The 18,369-nt window shown below is 31.9% G+C and overlaps 2 protein-coding genes across 2 annotated transcripts; both read right to left on the bottom strand.

Annotated features, from left to right (window-relative positions):
* Positions 1 to 475: 475 nt before the first annotated feature.
* Positions 476 to 4,318, bottom strand: LOC130899989 (uncharacterized). Its single transcript, XM_057810266.1, has 2 exons — positions 4,125 to 4,318; positions 476 to 1,970 (listed from the first exon to the last, which is right to left on the bottom strand). Exons 1-2 carry the CDS (start codon positions 4,292 to 4,294, stop codon positions 1,733 to 1,735), a joined length of 408 nt encoding a protein of 135 aa, XP_057666249.1. The 5' UTR covers positions 4,295 to 4,318; the 3' UTR covers positions 476 to 1,732.
* A 9,055-nt stretch (positions 4,319 to 13,373) lies between these two features.
* On the bottom strand, positions 13,374 to 14,090 carry LOC130900081 (flexible cuticle protein 12-like). Its single transcript, XM_057810422.1, has 2 exons — positions 13,878 to 14,090; positions 13,374 to 13,634 (listed from the first exon to the last, which is right to left on the bottom strand). The coding sequence occupies exons 1-2, from the start codon at positions 13,997 to 13,999 to the stop codon at positions 13,430 to 13,432; spliced, it is 327 nt and encodes a 108-aa protein (XP_057666405.1). The 5' UTR covers positions 14,000 to 14,090; the 3' UTR covers positions 13,374 to 13,429.
* Positions 14,091 to 18,369: the final 4,279 nt, after the last annotated feature.

Here is an 18,369-nt window from a genome sequence, read left to right as displayed (position 1 = left end):
TTCTTCTCCAAGATAACATCGTGCAAGATTGTTTTGATGTCAGTTCTTTAGATATTTTGCCATTACCATATTCGTGTATGGTTCAAGTTATACTTGGAAAATTATTTGAAACTTTAGCCAAGTATGAACCAAAACTGACTCACGACGTATTAATATGGTCACAGATGACATATAGGAAACCAGTATTATCAAATTTTGGGTAGTCTTTGATTAAAAATATCATCAATAATAGGTTAGACTAGAAAATTATTCTGGTGGTGTCTAAAGAAAATAAGAAACTTTCCCTTCAAAATATCTCAATTAATATGTATTAGAATCATTTTCCAAGACCTCCTCCAGCCAAAGACATAATTACAGCACTTGAAATAGAGCTTTATTTGACTAATAGTAAGTAGTGGTAATTGGATTGAGTGCTCTCCCTTAGTACTGAACGTTAACTCATTTTTTTTTCGTTTTTAATAAAATATCCTTGTTCTTTTCGCCGGGATTTATTCCTAGAAACAATTGGAGTCACAACATTCAATATAAAATATCACTTTCATTTATTTCTCATCGCATAGCTGCTCTGAATTAAAATTAATTGGCTTCAATACAATAAAACTAAATAAAAAATTAACAATACAACGAAAATCGCCAGGTAATAATAAAGTGACAACTATGACAATATATTAGTTGATTTGACTAACATTTGGTTGGTTGTTAAACCAAAATTAAGTAAATTTCTTCCTAAACTTGCAATTTACAGTAAATGGGAACGGCATCAATCTGATAAAGTTCCAATTGGAAGATCTTGGAGAATTCGATCAGCTGAGGTTTATCTGCGTTGGTTGTAGATTGTATCCTTCATGTCAAGCACCTTCAAACCTTGTCGTTGCATCTGAGGATATCGCAATAGTCGTAACAGATTTTAATCAATTGAAGAGAAATAAAATACTAGATCAAAACTTCTTGGAACAGATTTCAATTATAGGTGAAATGGGACTCATAAACTATAACAACTGTTTAGTATCACAGCAAGGAAGATTTTCAGGAAAACTGAATATTACTATTAGTATTACTAGATGTGTAAATAGAATCCTGATAAAAAAAACGTTAGGAATAATAAGGGAAAAGGTTTACTTTAATTTTCTATAGAATGAGCTTGTCGAAAAAACGCATTCGTTCTGAAATATAGCCCAAAAACTGGAAAAAGTGTTAGAATTTAGTCAAAAAGTGCCCACAAAATAAAGCTTTGGACCAAAATTTTTGCCCATAAACTTTAAATTCATGTTCAGTGACGCAAACAATATACATAGATGGTAAAAAAATCAAAATTGAAGCAAAGCTTTCCGCTGAGAATCCCAGCATTCCTAACCTAATTGTTTTTTGTCATTATGAGGATTTGAGGATAATAAAAACACTAGTCCGTCTTTTAGAATGAATCAAATCATAGATGATGATGATAACATCTATCTAATTATTAAGTAATAGTTTCTATACAACCGATATTTGTCTAGCTTAAAATTCGGGGAATTCGCGCGCCGCCTTTTATCTGTGTTATATAAATAGACGTGGTTTTAATGTTTCCTTTTAGAATTTTTCGTTATAGCAGGCAGTTTATTAACGGTATTTCTTTTAAATAATTTCTAGGAAAATCACCTCATTTCCAATATGTTTATACACATTTTTTGCTACACTTATTTATATTACTTATTGGACAAATAGTGTTTGATTGCAGTAAAAATATGGACAATTATCCCAATCCTCCGCCAACAAGACTTGCAATAGCTGCACTGCTGATTTTTTTACTTTTCATTACTGGATTTCCAAAAACAACATTAGACCTGACACCATTTACATCAGCTTCGTATTCATGAAATTCATATTGACCATTTGGAAAATTTATATAATAGTCTCCTTTAATTTTTAATTCTCCAGTTTTATCGACAGTAGCGTTTTCATTTTTGGAAAAACCGTCACTGGTTTCAATGCTGAAAACAAAAAGTCATTTAACGAATTTCGTTTACAAAAACTCAAAAGTGTGATAAGATCGTAAGTTTGATAATAAAAACACCTTAAAACTGAATATGCTCAATATCCACGTATTGTTCAACTGCGAAATCGAAATCAAAGAAACAGATTCATGTAGGCTTCTTCGTTTCATACACGAAGCTGTGTAATGTTTTTCATAGGCATAACATAATGGATGAATTTCTGAGCGCTTGGCCCAATCATGGTCGTTTTGATATAATACAACGGTGCTCTACTTCTACCTAACCTAACAAAATTGACCTGGACTCAAACTCGGTATTGAAGACACATACACATTGGATTTTTGATATGTCACCTGTTGGAAGGCAGAAGAGTATCCTGCCTAGATATTCGAATCTGTCGTTAAACTGTGGGTCTCTTTTATATGTAGCACAACAAAAAATTAGTCGATTACGTTCTATCATGGACATTATAAAAGAAGAAGAAGAAGGATTTCTTCGACGTACTCTATTTGCTTACCACCAGTTGTGGTACTTAAATGGTTGAGTTGGGCTGTTGAATTTCGATTTTCTTTGATTTAGAAACAGCCCAGAAAAAAATCTGAAATACAACGTAGACCTTCACCTTCACAAAATACTTCACCTTTGCAAAATGGTTCACCTTCACAAAATACTCCACCTTCACAAAATACTTCGCCTTCACAAAATACTTCACCTTCACAAAATACTTCGCCTTTACAAAATACTTGGCCTTCACAAAATACTCCACCTTCGCAAAATACTTCACCTTCACAAAATACTCCACCTTCACAAAATACTTCACCTTCAAAAAATACTTCACCTTCACAAAATACTTTACCTTCACAAAATACTCCACCTTCACAAAATACTTCGCCTTCACAAAATACTTCACCTTCACAAAATACTTCACCTTCACAAAAATACTTCACCTTCAAAAAATACTAATTTTCGCCAAGCAATCAGCGTTCAAGATCGTCTGGCTATAACACTCAGGTTTTTGGTTTCTGGTGATTCCTATCATTCGTTGATGTATTTATCTAAAGTATCCAAACAAAAGATTTCAAAAATTGTTCGGGAGGTTTGCACCGCAATTGTGAACTGTTTAAAAGAGTACGTACAGACACCTTCAACACCCAAAGAATGGGAGTTAGTTGCTGCGGGCTACCTACAAAAACATATTGGTAAGCATATTGTATGGCAATGACCAGAAAACAGTGGGTGACAGTTTTTTGATTACAAAGGTCATCACATTATAGTGTTAATAGCACTTGTGGACTCCAAGTATAACTTTGTTGTCTGGGGAGGATTTCTGATGTGATAAATCTTTTGCAAGCAATGTCATCTAATGCATCTCTTCTTTTGATTTTGTTTTATTCATCGGGATTATCCTCATCCTCGAAGGATGCTGAATTCGAACATGATTGGCCGTTGCAGTTGAAGCATATTCGGCATCTGCACTTCCCTATACATTCCTTTGTACATTTGCAGGAAACGGTGTTGAGAATTTCAACTCTATATCCATCTGGGAGGATTTTTTGGTCTATCATACCAGCGCTGGATTAGAAGGTAAATACGGCGACTGCACTTAGAGAAACTAACTCGAAAGTTGGCTTTGTTAGTGATTTTGAAAATGTCTCGTAGCGGATTCGATCCAATCGGCATCTTCAAAATGAAATACCTTCTCAAGAAGCTTGACAAACTTCACTTACTCTTGGCGATAGAATTCAGAGGTTGTGCCACGTCCATTGATTGTGTCGAAGAATAGAATGTTCTGTTTGACTACGGACGAGAAGTTGAAGTACTTGGGAGAGCTGAAGGTGTTCTGGGAGATTCCCTTTGCAGGTTTCATGATGTAAATGCTTGATTCCACGTGTTTTTTTCCAATAGGAGTATCTGTTTTCAAGATATTTGGTTTTGGAAAGCGGTAAAATGTATGTTTGCATTGAGTTTTTTTAATATTCGATTTCGGCTATACCGAATTTCAATTTTCAAATATCAATCGACGCAAAATTTATTTTTAATTAACAACAATTCATTATATACTCAATTATTTTTTTCAATAGAAGGTTATTGAGTTTAGTAAATGGAAAGTTAATCTTTTGTCTTCGATTTTATAGTACGAGAAGTACTTACTTAAAATCGTATCCATCTTGTCTCAAATTGTTCTCATACTCGATCAATGTTATCGGTTCCTCGTTTTTTCTATTATCATTTCTGCCTATTAAACCACACGTAACGATTTCCAATGTAAAAAAATACACAGTGATAACTAAAATATTCTTTCTCGAACCTGATATTATCATTTTACTCGTCTGTTGGTTGAAACTATATACATTTTATTGTTTGGAAAGGAAGGGTATTTATAAAAACTTGTTTTGAAACGGAGAGGAGGCTCACGAGGTAATTGCAGTTCAGAAGAAAGACTACAACAAACGTGGTTGGCGTGTAAACCAGGTTTTTTAAATTGATAATAAGATAGCGAGTTTTTAATTCAAATACGGAAAATATTTTAATTTTCAACATCTCCTGCTCTACAATCTTGTTTAATGAGAAAAAATGTTCAATATTACGTCTTATTATTATTAAATGTTAGCAAAAAGTACAAGTTATCTACGAGGATAGTCCCAGAAGTACCTGATCCAAAAAATATATTGATTTCTCAACGTAATCTTCTTCTAGCTTTTCATTTTTGAGAAATCTTTGACTAGCGAGTCGTATTTTCAAATCTGGGAACAAAAAATAATCCGAGGGGGCTAAATCTGCCGAATAGGGTGCATGTTTATAAATTCATTGGAAAAGTTCACTATTGATAGCTGCTAAACAAATACTGAACAACGGGGAGTCTTCAAACTTGAGACATATTCTGTTTAGACTGTTCACTTTCTAATACAATCAACTACCACCATCTCTAGGTGACGCCAAGTACTTCTGGGATTATCCTCGTATTTCACTTTTTATCTTTAGGATGATTTTTATAAAAATAATTTATATTACAAACTAATATTTTAATATTGCCCGTTTATTGTTAAGTATTTTTGGTTATATCTTTTAGTAACCTAATCTTGAAACATCAAACAAAGTCTGTATTGATTGAGGAAGAGTTGCTTCGCTCAATAAGTGCATATTTTTATAAATTTTCAAGATTCAGTACCCCAAAGGTACTAAAAATGATAAAATATGTCTTTTTTCTCAGATCTCTTAGTAAACTGAACTTCAAACATCAAATAAAGTCTTCATTGAACGAAAACGAGCCGCTCTACTCAAAGAGTGCTGATTTTCCAATAAAATGTGACCAATTTTCGATATACAGGGCCCCAAATTTACCTAAAAATTATAAATTTCCCAAAAATGATAAAATATGTCTTTTTGTTTGTATCTCTTAGTATACTGGATTTGGAATGTCGATTAAAGCCTCCATTGGTTGAGAAAAAGTTGCTCTAATGAAAAAATGTCAATCTTATAATGAACTTTGTTCCCTTTTAGATTAAATTTTTTATTAGGGTGATAAATATAAATAAAAAGAATTAAGTATTTTAAATATTCTTCTTTGGTCAGGTATTTTGAAGCAATCTTCAGTGAAGCACCTAGTGACAGACGATATTTTTTGTTATTGACATTATCAGACGCAGGAACAAACAACGCAGATAGTCTTCCGACCCGTGAACATGCCACATACGATTGACCATGGGAAAAACATGGATTTTCTAGATTCAGACCACAAACTTAAAAATATTGACATTGCGATTTGTTAATCATCATGGCGAATACAAGACGGATAGGAAACTAAAAAGTCTATTAAACTCAAACTGCAAATCGGTTGGGATCATCGGGATCCCCTTCATATTCAAATTTTCTTGCCACCAAATGCGTTCCGTTGCATAGTTTTGGTTGGCTTATCTTTCGGAGCATGATTACTATTAGATTTATAGATATTGCAAGTTGTAGTTTCTTCAAGGAGTCAATGCTTTGTCACAGTGGTTACCAAATCAAAAAAAAGATCGAATGCGATAAGATGGGGAGGAAACTTCCCAAACTACCTCTACAGACTCAAGCTCAGTTGAAGTTGCTTAGAATAGTTTGAAGAAACTTGGTGTTAATACAATATTCTAGCAGCTTAGACTTTAGCAATTGTTGGAGAATTTTTTGTATACCATCACGTCTTAAAACCAGTTATGACCTTAGATAAGCGTTAAAAAAATTCGATCAAAAAGATCAATCAACAAATGACTTTGTGTTTTGATATAAATGAAATCAACTTATCCCAACTTATGTCATTTTTTAACTTATCCCAAACCAGCTCCACTTAAAGAGGCTATAGCAGCAGACGAAATAGCTTTGGTTTGATCGGAAGGGTTGTCTTGTATTATTTCATCCATTAGATTAATGGTATCTTTTGATTTAAAACCTTGTTGATCTGACCTCGATACTACTGAATCGTCGCTAGCGTCATTAACATCATTACCATTAATTTCATCTTTTTCTACTCCATTGTTTATTTTAAATCTAGAAGAATAAAATTTGATATTCGTTATTGGTAGGAAACAGTCCAAAGAAGTGTTGAAATATCAATTGAAAATCCAGAATAAGATAATACTTAATGGATATATTTTTTTATATTTTATTTCTATTCAATAATTTTTCTTTAACTAAATATTTCATAATATTCATGTCAATATCAAGTAATTTCAAAAATGCTGTCAGTTTTTGCTGCCAATTCAAATATTCTCAAGTTAATATCATTAAATTAGAATTTAATTTTTCGTGAACAAAAATGAAAACATTTTTTTTTATATATTTTAATTCATTCATTATTTTAATAAAAACCTGGTTTAATTGGCAAATATATTTTATTTACCATCCAAATCTTGTACATGTTAGTGTTAACTTACCCAAATTCATCCAGGTTTTTGTTTATTTCATTGTCGTCATTTTTATTTTTGGCGACCGCGCTAGGTTTAGTATCGGTTAGGGTAAATAAACAAAGTATAAGTAATATTAACCTCGTATACATTTTGTATCTAAACGAATATTATAGAAAAATGCATTGTATTGTGGGTATATATATGAATAATAAAAAAATAAAAAAATTAAGCCCAGGTGAGTAGAAATTATCTTGAAAATTAAATACGTAAAAAAATTATTGATTTAACATTTTTAGTACTTTCTAAAAAGCAGATTATAACAAAATAATGTCATTTCTCATAGTTAACAACCATTACCTATATATTTTATTGATTAACTTTTCCTATTTAAATAAAGAAGAGAATGAAATCTAAAAAACAAGTCTGTCTCTCAGTATTTGCGTTAGCTGACGATGTCTTGCTATCTGCCAATTAGGTAGGTTAGGTTAGGTTAGGTTAGGTTAGGTTAGGTTAGGTAAAAGACGTTACCAAAAATCTTCGAATATAGATCGAGGATTTGAATAAAAATAAAAAGGAAATTAATTGAAATAAAACTAAAGTGGAGGTAATTGAGAAAACGGAAAATGAGGAAACGGTTAGTGTAGACCACAAACATGGATATTAACAGTCTTGAAACCAAAATAGAAACAAAAGAAATGTGAGTGAATAAGAAAAGTCCAACAGATGAGAAAAAAGCTAAAGGCTAAACAGATAGAAAATTATTTATAACGAAAATAATTGTTTTTTTCTACGCCAATGTCTGTAAACGTCAAAAATCGTACTGTCAACATTTCTTGTAAATGACATTTAACAATAACATACACGTGCGTTTTGAAAAGAAAACTGAAACTTCTTGGTTTAATCAAATTACAATCAAATTTTTATATACGTAAGACTTTATTTTGTCTATTTACACAAATTTAGTCAATCAAAAAACATAAAACTTCTAGCATTAGCGAGATATATTTAGGATTGAAAAAGTGATGCTCCTAAATGTAGGCAGCACGTTATACAACTTCCTTGAAAATAGGATTTGATATGCTATCATTAAAACGATTTGGTGGTTGGCAATCTTCTACACAAACGGAAGTCTATGTGAATCAATCTCTTAAAAATAAAAATCACAACGATTATCAGAGGCAATTACCAATTATCAATCTCCGTTTTATGATGTACCGAGCAGTACTATAATTATAAATAACCGTTCATCACCATTAAATAATAAGGTACAATCAATTTACAATAATTGTTCTATCGTTATTAACAACCATTATAATAAAGTTTGAATAATTGCGATGATTATTTCATGGAAAAAAATGAATGGGCGTAGAAAGAGTATGGTACGTTCCACGAGTTGTGAGCCCATTACACACTCATGAAATTTTTCACTTCGTGCGTAATGGGTTACTTACAACTCTTGTTACGTAATATACTATAATATAAATAAAATTCCTTGATGGTTTTCGAAAAATTTATAAATAAATAGTATTTCTTTGGTTTTAGAATGGTTCAATTTATTTATCTGTGGGTTATGATGTCTATGATAGATCTGTCATGGATGTCACAAATGTCAATGTCACCAGTGTCAATTTTGATTGATAATAAGTAAAAACAAAGTAAAACAAAGATTTTATTTTTATGACAAATACACTACAAAAGTGATATTACTAAACTGTTTTATATTACATAACTATATTTCACCTAAAAAACAAAGAAACGACATTTAATGTTTATTTCTTCAACTCATTTAACCTCTATTATCAATCAAAATTGACACTGGTGACAGTGAAATTTGTGACATCCATGACAGATCTATCATAGACATCATAACCCATAGATAAATAAAGTAAACCATATTAAAACTAAAGAAATGCCATTTCTTTACATATGAAATTAATTAAACTTACGAAAAATCGTATTCAATTATGATTAAATTAACGCGTATCACTGCCAATAATTATACTTCTAAATAAAAATTAATCTTATCTTCATTTTTTATCTGTTTGATTCTTCAGGAAATGGTAGTAGAGAGGGATTGGTAGTGGGTATACCTCCAACAAAACGTAAATAATAAATTATGAGGATTTTATTGAGACACATGCTTTGTTGTGTTGTTAACTTTATCATAATTTCAAATATTATATAACTCTCATTCGTATAGAAAATAATCTATGAATGCGTAATCTAACTTGGTTTTATTGACATTATTAGCAGCTCGTGGTAAATATTTTTGAACTAATACAGAAGACATGGAACCAAATAAGTAGAATCTTGGTGTTCGGTCGATTTCTTTGAAATTGCAGTGTGTCAAAAATTATATTTTTATATGATACGATTTGTAAGAAGCTTGTGATTTGTGTTTATTTTTATTGATTTTTATTTTGGTTTTATCCAAAACTTCATTCTATAATCGAAGATTTTTGGTAACCTCATTGACAAATAGCAAGACATCATCAGCTAACGCAAATTCTAAGTTTCTATACATAATTTTTTTATTTTTCTATCACTTTTTGGCTTATTATGTCTTTTAGCTCGCGCTCTTTCAGTCAACGATCATTCAGTACCGCTTGTGGATTTTCATCAACATTTCTGGAGTCGTCACCTCATTTGGTCGACCAGTGCGATGCTGGTCTTCGCAGGCTTCGTTCAAACTCTGCTATCAAATATTTCACTATTTATAACGAAGAAGAAGTCTTTTGCAGACTAGAATCTAATTCAGATTTTATATCGGTTGGCCTAAGACCTTTCAAATAAAAGTATTATATCACATAACGAAGACCAATTCACTGAAAACATTCACTATCGATGGCTGCGAAACAAATACTAAACAACGTCTTCAAACTTGTAACATATACTGTAGAGATTGTGTAATTCCATAAATGGTGGTATTTTTCATCCAATTCGCGTAATTTCGGGCCCTAATGTGAGGCCCTATAATTCTTGAGATGCAGCTTGATAAAAAGTCAAATTGCCCCCAATCGTCATATTTTGTGCACCCGTATACGTCTTTGATTTGTGTAAGTTGTCCTTGTATATTGAAAAAATAAAGATATTCATGTAGGAGTACAAAATTATTATACGAGGTGTCTAAAACATAACGTTTATAACCAATTTTATGATGATTTAATAGTCCTTATTCAAAATCAAAATCTGATGATAATAGATTTGTTTCAAAAGCTACCAATTGGTTTACTTGTGTGTTCCACACATTTATTGTGTTGTAAACGGTATTTTTTTTATTACTGTTTTCAACTATTTGATGTCGAAGTATAAGATACGAAAACTTTTATAACCCAAGTTATCATTGTTAAGTAAATCTTACAGAAAAAGCTGATAAGACGATTTCTAGAGCTGTAAAGTGGTGTTTTCATGAAAATTCGTTTAATTATAACTGGATCAGAAAGTTCTATAAGCAATAAAAAACTAGGTTTTTGTTGACTAGACTATGGGCTTATTAAATGACATACAGTTGAGTCAAATGGCAAATTATTTAAAAGATGGTTTCATGACCAATTTGTACCGTCTGTTAAACAGTTAAAGGACTTATTTGCGGCGAGATGAAGGCAGCCTTTTTACCACCAAACGTGACACCTTCACTACGGTTAATGGACCAGGGAGTTTTGCAGACGCTGAGGCTGAAGTACCGAAAACGGTTTTTCATCCCTTTGGTACAAAGAATTGAAGAAACAAACGTAAATGATGTTGTCTACTGGGCAGCTGAGTCTTGGGAAAATGTTACAGTTGAAGCATTAAGAAAATCTTGGAATAAACTAAGGACTTCTTTGGAATTTGAAGAACAGCCTACTAAAAATGACACCGTTAACTTGATTCCCCTGCTACAGAACATTCCAGGTTGTAAGGATGCAGTCGAAGTGATTGCGGCCAACGCAGCAGTTGCCCTTCGCTATTTGGAGCAATAGTCATGACAATGAGGGATTTTATGTCCAAAAATCTTTTTTATTGCATATTCCTACTTTAGTTTTTTGTTTGCGTTGTGTCAATTGAATCTGTACTGGTTGACAAAGAGTTGCTTCGCTCAAAAAGAGCATATTTTTATAAATTTTCAAGATTCAGTACCCCAAAGGTACTAAAAATGATAAAATGTGTCTTTTTTCTCAGATCTCTTAGTAAACTGAACTTCAAACATCAAATAAAGTCTTCATTGAACGAAAACGAGCCGCTCTACTCAAAGAGTGCTGATTTTCCAATAAAATGTGACCAATTTTCGATATACAGGGCCCTAAATTTCCCTAAAAATTATAAATTTCCCAAAAATGATAAAGTATGTCTTTTTGTTTATATCTCTTAGTATACTGGATTTGGAATGTCGATTAAAGCCTCCATTGGTTGAGAAAAAGTTGTTCTAATGAAAAAATATCAATTTTATAATGAACTTTGTTCCCTTTTAGATTAAATTTTTTATTAGGGTGATAAATATAAATAAAAAGAATTAAGTATTTTAAATATTCTTCTTTGGTCAGGTATTTTGAAGCAATCTTCAGTGAAGCACCTAGTGACAGACGATATGTTTTGTTATTGACATTATCAGACGCAAGAACAAACAACGCAGATGGTCTTCCGACCCGTGAACATGCCACATACGATTGACCATGGGAAAAACATGGATTTTCTAGATTCAGACCACAAACTTAAAAATATTGACATTGCGATTTGTTAATCATCATGGCGAATACAAGACGGATAGGAAACTAAAAAGTCTATTAAACTCAAACTGCAAATCGGTTGGGATCATCGGGATCCCCTTCATCTTCAAATTTTCTTGCCACCAAATGCGTTCCGTTGCATAGTTTTGGTTGGCTTATCTTTCGGAGCATGATTTCTTTGGAATTTGAAGAACAGTCTACAAAAAATGACACCGTTAACTTGATTCCCCTGCTACAGAACATTCCAGGTTGTAAGGATGCAGTCGAAGGGATTGCGGCCAACGCAGCAGTTGCCCTTCGCTATTTGGAGCAATAGTCATGACAATGAGGGATTTTATGTCCAAAAATCTTTTTGATTGCATATTCCTTCTTTAGTTATTTGTTTGCGTTGTGTCAATTGAATATGTACTTATTAAACAAACTAGTTCTACTTAATTTTCATTTATGTTCAATATAATTCACCTTCCCGACTGATTTGATTACTTTTAATTTTGTGAAATATATTTTTACTTTGGTCCAAACAATTTCCGGAACGCGTTCGGATTACCAGTGTTCGGACTATTAGTTTCAAGTGTTTTATCATAGTCGTTCTCATTTGATAACTCGAAAATTATCTCATGCATGGAATTAATATAAATCCTAGCATTGAATCCCTTCACTTGAAATAAGTGGATACTCAAAATTCTCGTAGAATCATTTGTGTAATTTGGTAATTATATTACGTTTTTTGTCTGTTTATTAAGAAACGGTATTTGTAAGTTATAAATAGCCAATTTTCACTTTGATTAGAATTACAACATAGATTATAACATACTTTTTTTTTTTTAAATAAACACAGGTTTAACAAACGAATACCTATTCGAGAAACATCTTTTATGAACGATGACACATATGTTAAAGGTGAAGATGGCATGGGAAATAATTCGTTGGTTAGATAAAGGTCAGTGATGTCTCTTACATAATGATGTAAAATTTTTTAGGTTTCGAATATAAAGTTACGAAATTAACATATATGTTGTTTTTGGAAATAATAATGCGTATACAGTTTAAATCAATTGCAAAACAAAATGTAAAATAGCTTCTCCGTCAGATGTTGAGCAAGTTTATTGTTCAAAAACTTTTAACTATACTTTATCCATATTTCTATACGAACACAACGAAAAGAATTCTAAATCTTTACTAGAAACTATTTTAATACGAATTTCGGTATGTTCCGAAAAGACATGCCTTGCTAGATGATTCCACAAGTTTGCCCTGGGCGTTCATGCACACATCTGCTGCTGTTTCTTCTATTCTCTAAGTTTCTGGTTAGCTCTGGATCACCTTTCTGGATTTCGTCGAGCATCTTCAAAGTATGCTTAAGAATCCATACTATTACCGGGTATACAATCTTCTTACCTTTAAATGAAGCTCCAAATTTTTATAAGGATGCTAGATCTATTTTGACCACATATGTCAGGACATATTGCCGTCGTTGTCAAAATCCAATAGTGGAATTCATGATTTTGGTGATATTTTATATCCAATCTTCGATTTTTGCTGCATTGAACCCAATCAGACTGTTACCACCCCTTTCCAGAATGTTTTCAAGATCAAAGGGAGTAATCTGTTGTTGTCTACAGGATTTGGTGTTAGTCCAGAAGACAAGATGCATACCAGGGTAACACCAGCCGTGATTTCGTTTTTATATTAACAACTATTGCATTTTTGATCTTTTCTGACGAATTGACTTTTATATAAAAGTTACTGTCCACAAAACATTTGACAAAAGTAAATACCAATTGAAATTGTAGTTCCAAATAAAGAGAGAAAAGTTTTGAGGTTATTTATTTTGTAATATCCTACATTTTGTACATAGCTCAAATTTTGTGATCTAATATCTAGAGGGTGCTACGGCTGTACCAAACGACACTTTTGGTCTGTAACCCAATTCGTCAGCTTCGAAAACTGTCTGGAATCCAACTCCGTCTGGGAAATTGAAAGCAAAGTCTCCGTTTACTTTAAGGTTACTTTGTTCTGGTGAAATGACATACACTTTTCCGGCTTCATTACGAATTATTGGATCGTCGGTTTCGAATCTGGAACAATTTATTTTTTATACTGATGAGATATAAGAAAGCGAAAACCGGTCTAATCGATTATCACATACTATCATGATAAAAAATGAAAACGGCTGATTTAGAACGTAGATCTTAATATAATTTTTACAAAACTTTAAGAAGCTGAAAGGTTCCAAGTGATTTTTAGACCGAAGATGAATCGTTATTCAAAAAAGTTGTCTAAATATTAGAGAATTTGTGTTGAGTTTGATTTATACTCACCCAAAAGCATAGCCGTTTTCATTTACATCACTGTCGTATTTGAGAATTCTAGATTCACGACCTGCCGGGGCAGCTATACATACAGCCAAAAATCCAGCCAAAAGAGCGATTTGTACTTTCATTTTCTTTTTTCTGGTTAATTGCCAAGTTATTACTAACAAAGAACAAGTAATTTTTGGAATTTAAACGAAAACTAACTATTTATATTGTGGTGGGGTCGTCGATGACTAGAATATCCTCAAAAATTATGTTGAATGATTTAAGTAGTCGAAAATACAGGTCAGGATCATATAAACCATATTTTAATTTCAAAAAGATTATATTTGAAACTTTGATGAATATGTTAGTTAGTTATTAAGTCTACTGCAATTAAATTGATATTCCATAAGAAATTCCTATAAGTTCAATAATCTTCGCACACAGAAAATAAACTTATCAAGTTTTCTGTTATATATATATATATCCTGCAATTCGTTAACTTGCATTTATGATCGAAACGGTGCGATAAATAAGAATAAAACCATTGACTAAATGCGTCCGTACAAGACAACGTCAGAAGCCCAAATTACAATAAGTCAAATTCTGCAAGAAATTAGATCATTCAAAAGCGATATGATGGAAAAAAATTAAACTTTTGGAGAATTTGAAAAACAATGTAAAACAGAATAAATAAATAAATTTATGATATAATGAATTATCTACCCGAGCTAAACTTAATCGAGGATTTTGAAAGTATTCAGATCAGGATTTTTGGGGGGCCACTCTAATTGTTACTAGGGGGCAATACAAGCACAACAAACCCACAATTAATGGAAACACCAAAGTTTTTTTATAGGATGTAGCTCAGGACTTCTGGGAGGTCATTCTAGTTACTATAAGACAGCTATAAAAAGTATATCAAACAAAATGAAGTAATTTAAATATAACAAACATATAATTGGTGTTAAACCAACGTTTTTCGATAGTATTCAGATCAGGATTTTTGGGGGGCCACTCTAATTGTTTCTAGGGGGCAATACAAACACAACAAACCCACAATTAATGGAAACACCAACGTTTTTTTGATAGGATGTAGCTCAGGACTTCTGGGAGGTCATTCTAGCTGCTATTAGATAGCTATAAAAAGTATATGAAACAAAATGAACCATAATTATCGAAAATTGACGTTTTTAATGAGATTCAGTTAGGGAAATCATTTTTTTTGTTACTAGATTGCCACAACAAGTAATTTAAACATAACAAACATATAATTGGTGTTAAACCAACGTTTTTCGATAGTATTCAGATCAGGATTTTTGGGGGGCCACTCTAATTGTTTCTAGGGGGCAATACAAACACAACAAACCCACAATTAATGGAAACACCAACGTTTTTTTGATAGGATGTAGCTTAGGACTTCTGGGAGGTCATTCTAGCTGCTATTAGATAGCTATAAAAAGTATATGAAACAAAATGAACCATAATTATCGAAAATTGACGTTTTTAATGAGATTCAGTTAGGGAAATCATTTTTTTTGTTACTAGATTGCCACAACAAGTAATTTAAACATAACAAACATATAATTGGTGTTAAACCAACGTTTTTCGATAGTATTCAGATCAGGATTTTTGGGGGGCCACTCTAATTGTTTCTAGGGGGCAATACAAACACAACAAACCCACAATTAATGGAAACACCAACGTTTTTTTGATAGGATGTAGCTTAGGACTTCTGGGAGGTCATTCTAGCTGCTATTAGATAGCTATAAAAAGTATATGAAACAAAATGAACCATAATTATCGAAAATTGACGTTTTTAATGAGATTCAGTTAGGGAAATCATTTTTTTTGTTACTAGATTGCCACAACAAGTAATTTAAACATAACAAACATATAATTGGTGTTAAACCAACGTTTTTCGATAGTATTCAGATCAGGATTTTTGGGGGGCCACTCTAATTGTTTCTAGGGGGCAATACAAACACAACAAACCCACAATTAATGGAAACACCAACGTTTTTTTGATAGGATGTAGCTTAGGACTTCTGGGAGGTCATTCTAGCTGCTATTAGATAGCTATAAAAAGTATATGAAACAAAATGAACCATAATTATCGAAAATTGACGTTTTTAATGAGATTCAGTTAGGGAAATCATTTTTTTTGTTACTAGATTGCCACAACAAGTAATTTAAACATAACAAACATATAATTGGTGTTAAACCAACGTTTTTCGATAGTATTCAGATCAGGATTTTTGGGGGGCCACTCTAATTGTTTCTAGGGGGCAATACAAACACAACAAACCCACAATTAATGGAAACACCAACGTTTTTTTGATAGGATGTAGCTCAGGACTTCTGGGAGGTCATTCTAGCTGCTATTAGATAGCTATAAAAAGTATATGAAACAAAATGAACCATAATTATCGAAAATTGACGTTTTTAATGAGATTCAGTTAGGGAAATCATTTTTTTGTTACTAGATTGCCACAACAAGTAATTTAAACATAACAAACATATAATTGGTCTTAAACCAACGTTTTTCGATAGTATTCAGATCAGGATTTTTGGGGGCCACTCTAATTGTTTCTAGGGGGCAATACAAACACAACAAACCCACAATTAATGGAAACACCAACGTTTTTTTGATAGGATGTAGCTCAGGACTTCTGGGAGGTCATTCTAGCTGCTATTAGATAGCTATAAAAAGTATATGAAACAAAATGAACCATAATTATCGAAAATTGACGTTTTTAATGAGATTCAGTTAGGGAAATCATTTTTTTTGTTACTAGATTGCCACAACAAGTAATTTAAACATAACAAACATATAATTGGTGTTAAACCAACGTTTTTCGATAGTATTCAGATCAGGATTTTTGGGGGGCCACTCTAATTGTTTCTAGGGGGCAATACAAACACAACAAACCCACAATTAATGGAAACACCAACGTTTTTTTGATAGGATGTAGCTCAGGACTTCTGGGAGGTCATTCTAGCTGCTATTAGATAGCTATAAAAAGTATATGAAACAAAATGAACCATAATTATCGAAAATTGACGTTTTTAATGAGATTCAGTTAGGGAAATCATTTTTTTGTTACTAGATTGCCACAACAAGTAATTTAAACATAACAAACATATAATTGGTCTTAAACCAACGTTTTTCGATAGTATTCAGATCAGGATTTTTGTTTCTACAATTGGTTCAAACGTTTGAAAAACACTTTCATAATTTTTGACAAAACCACGTGCAGGTATTGAAAAGGCATTAGACGTCGAAAACTTAAACAATTCTTCGTCTTTTGGTATCTTTTTTGTATTCCATTATTGGAATTTATTCTATTTTGTCGAATTGAAAAGAAAATTTTTCTATAATACGATCCTGCATGCCCAGAAGAATCGCATAAACTTTGAGTTGTGACTAATTCCATTTTTATTAATTCAAACATGAATTTTAAAATAAAATATCTAATTAAAATCTCATTTTAATATATTCCTGATACTAAATTCATACACCGAATTCAATCAATGCCAAATTTCTTTTGAACAACATATACTTCACTTCTAATAAATGTCCAGACTTTTTTGTAGTTTCTAATATTGTCAGAATTGTAATTTGTAAAGATTATACATCATAGTTTCCTTTATTTGTAAGTTTCAGTACTTAGTAATTAACGCAGCCGAAAAAAGCTTGAAAAACCTTCGATAAATCCACTTTTTTATTCATACTTTCAATTCAATTGCAAAGCTACAGCTTCAGATGTTTCAGTTTAATCACAATTATTTATCTATAAAACTTCCGTGAAACAATCGTTTATAAGGAGGTTTTCATTTTATTTTGTTTATGATTTATAGCTAAATTTATTACTTTTCAGAGTCACGTTTAATTATGATTATCAATTATTTATTTATAAAAGTTCCTGGTAACAATTATTTATAAGAAGGTTTTCATTCAAGTTTGTTTTTGATTTATCGTTTAATATAATATTGAAATAATTGGTTTCCAATATCCGAAATTTATCAATTGAATATTAAAAAAATACCTTGACATTCTCAAATTACATTGAATATGTTAATCCGCAGTATCGCAAATCATATGTACTTGATCAGATCTATGTCCTTGTACAAGATGGAAAGTTCCTGATTATGATTATTATATATTTTCTAGACTAGTTTTGATCTACAGCCTTCGAGATACAAGCTAGAGCTAGATCTTCATTTATTTCATGCATCTCTGCCATCTTCTGTTCGCAGAGTCAAGAAACTTCTTTCTGGAAGGCTGATTTTATGTCTTACTGGTATCAAAGTTATTTGGGTAGACAAAAAGACAAATTACAGAGCATTTTCATAATAAAATAAAAAGCTGCTGGTTCATTTTTCATTTCTCATTCTTCGAAGATACCTTGGTGAACGTTCCACTATTTCCTCGGTGTTGTTTTCTGGAGTTTGTGATCTGGAAGAGTTATTTCAGTTACCCTAGTCATGGTATTTTGGTATTAAAACGATTCTT

The sequence above is a fragment of the Diorhabda carinulata genome, chromosome 12 (assembly GCF_026250575.1).
Source record: "Diorhabda carinulata isolate Delta chromosome 12, icDioCari1.1, whole genome shotgun sequence".
In the NCBI taxonomy this organism is placed as follows: domain Eukaryota; kingdom Metazoa; phylum Arthropoda; class Insecta; order Coleoptera; family Chrysomelidae; genus Diorhabda; species Diorhabda carinulata.
Note: the sequence above shows the minus strand (reverse complement) of the source record. Positions and strands in the feature narration are given on the sequence as shown.

Coding starts and splice junctions, on each gene's coding strand:
- LOC130899989 (XM_057810266.1), bottom strand. CDS start 4,294: ATGATAATATCAGGTTCGAGAAAGAATATTTTAGTTATCACTGTGTAT. Junction 1,971..4,124: donor CAAGATGGATACGATTTTAA/GTAAGTACTTCT, acceptor TTTTGTTTTCAG/CATTGAAACCAGTGACGGTT.
- LOC130900081 (XM_057810422.1), bottom strand. CDS start 13,999: ATGAAAGTACAAATCGCTCTTTTGGCTGGATTTTTGGCTGTATGTATA. Junction 13,635..13,877: donor GAAAACGGCTATGCTTTTGG/GTGAGTATAAAT, acceptor AAATTGTTCCAG/ATTCGAAACCGACGATCCAA.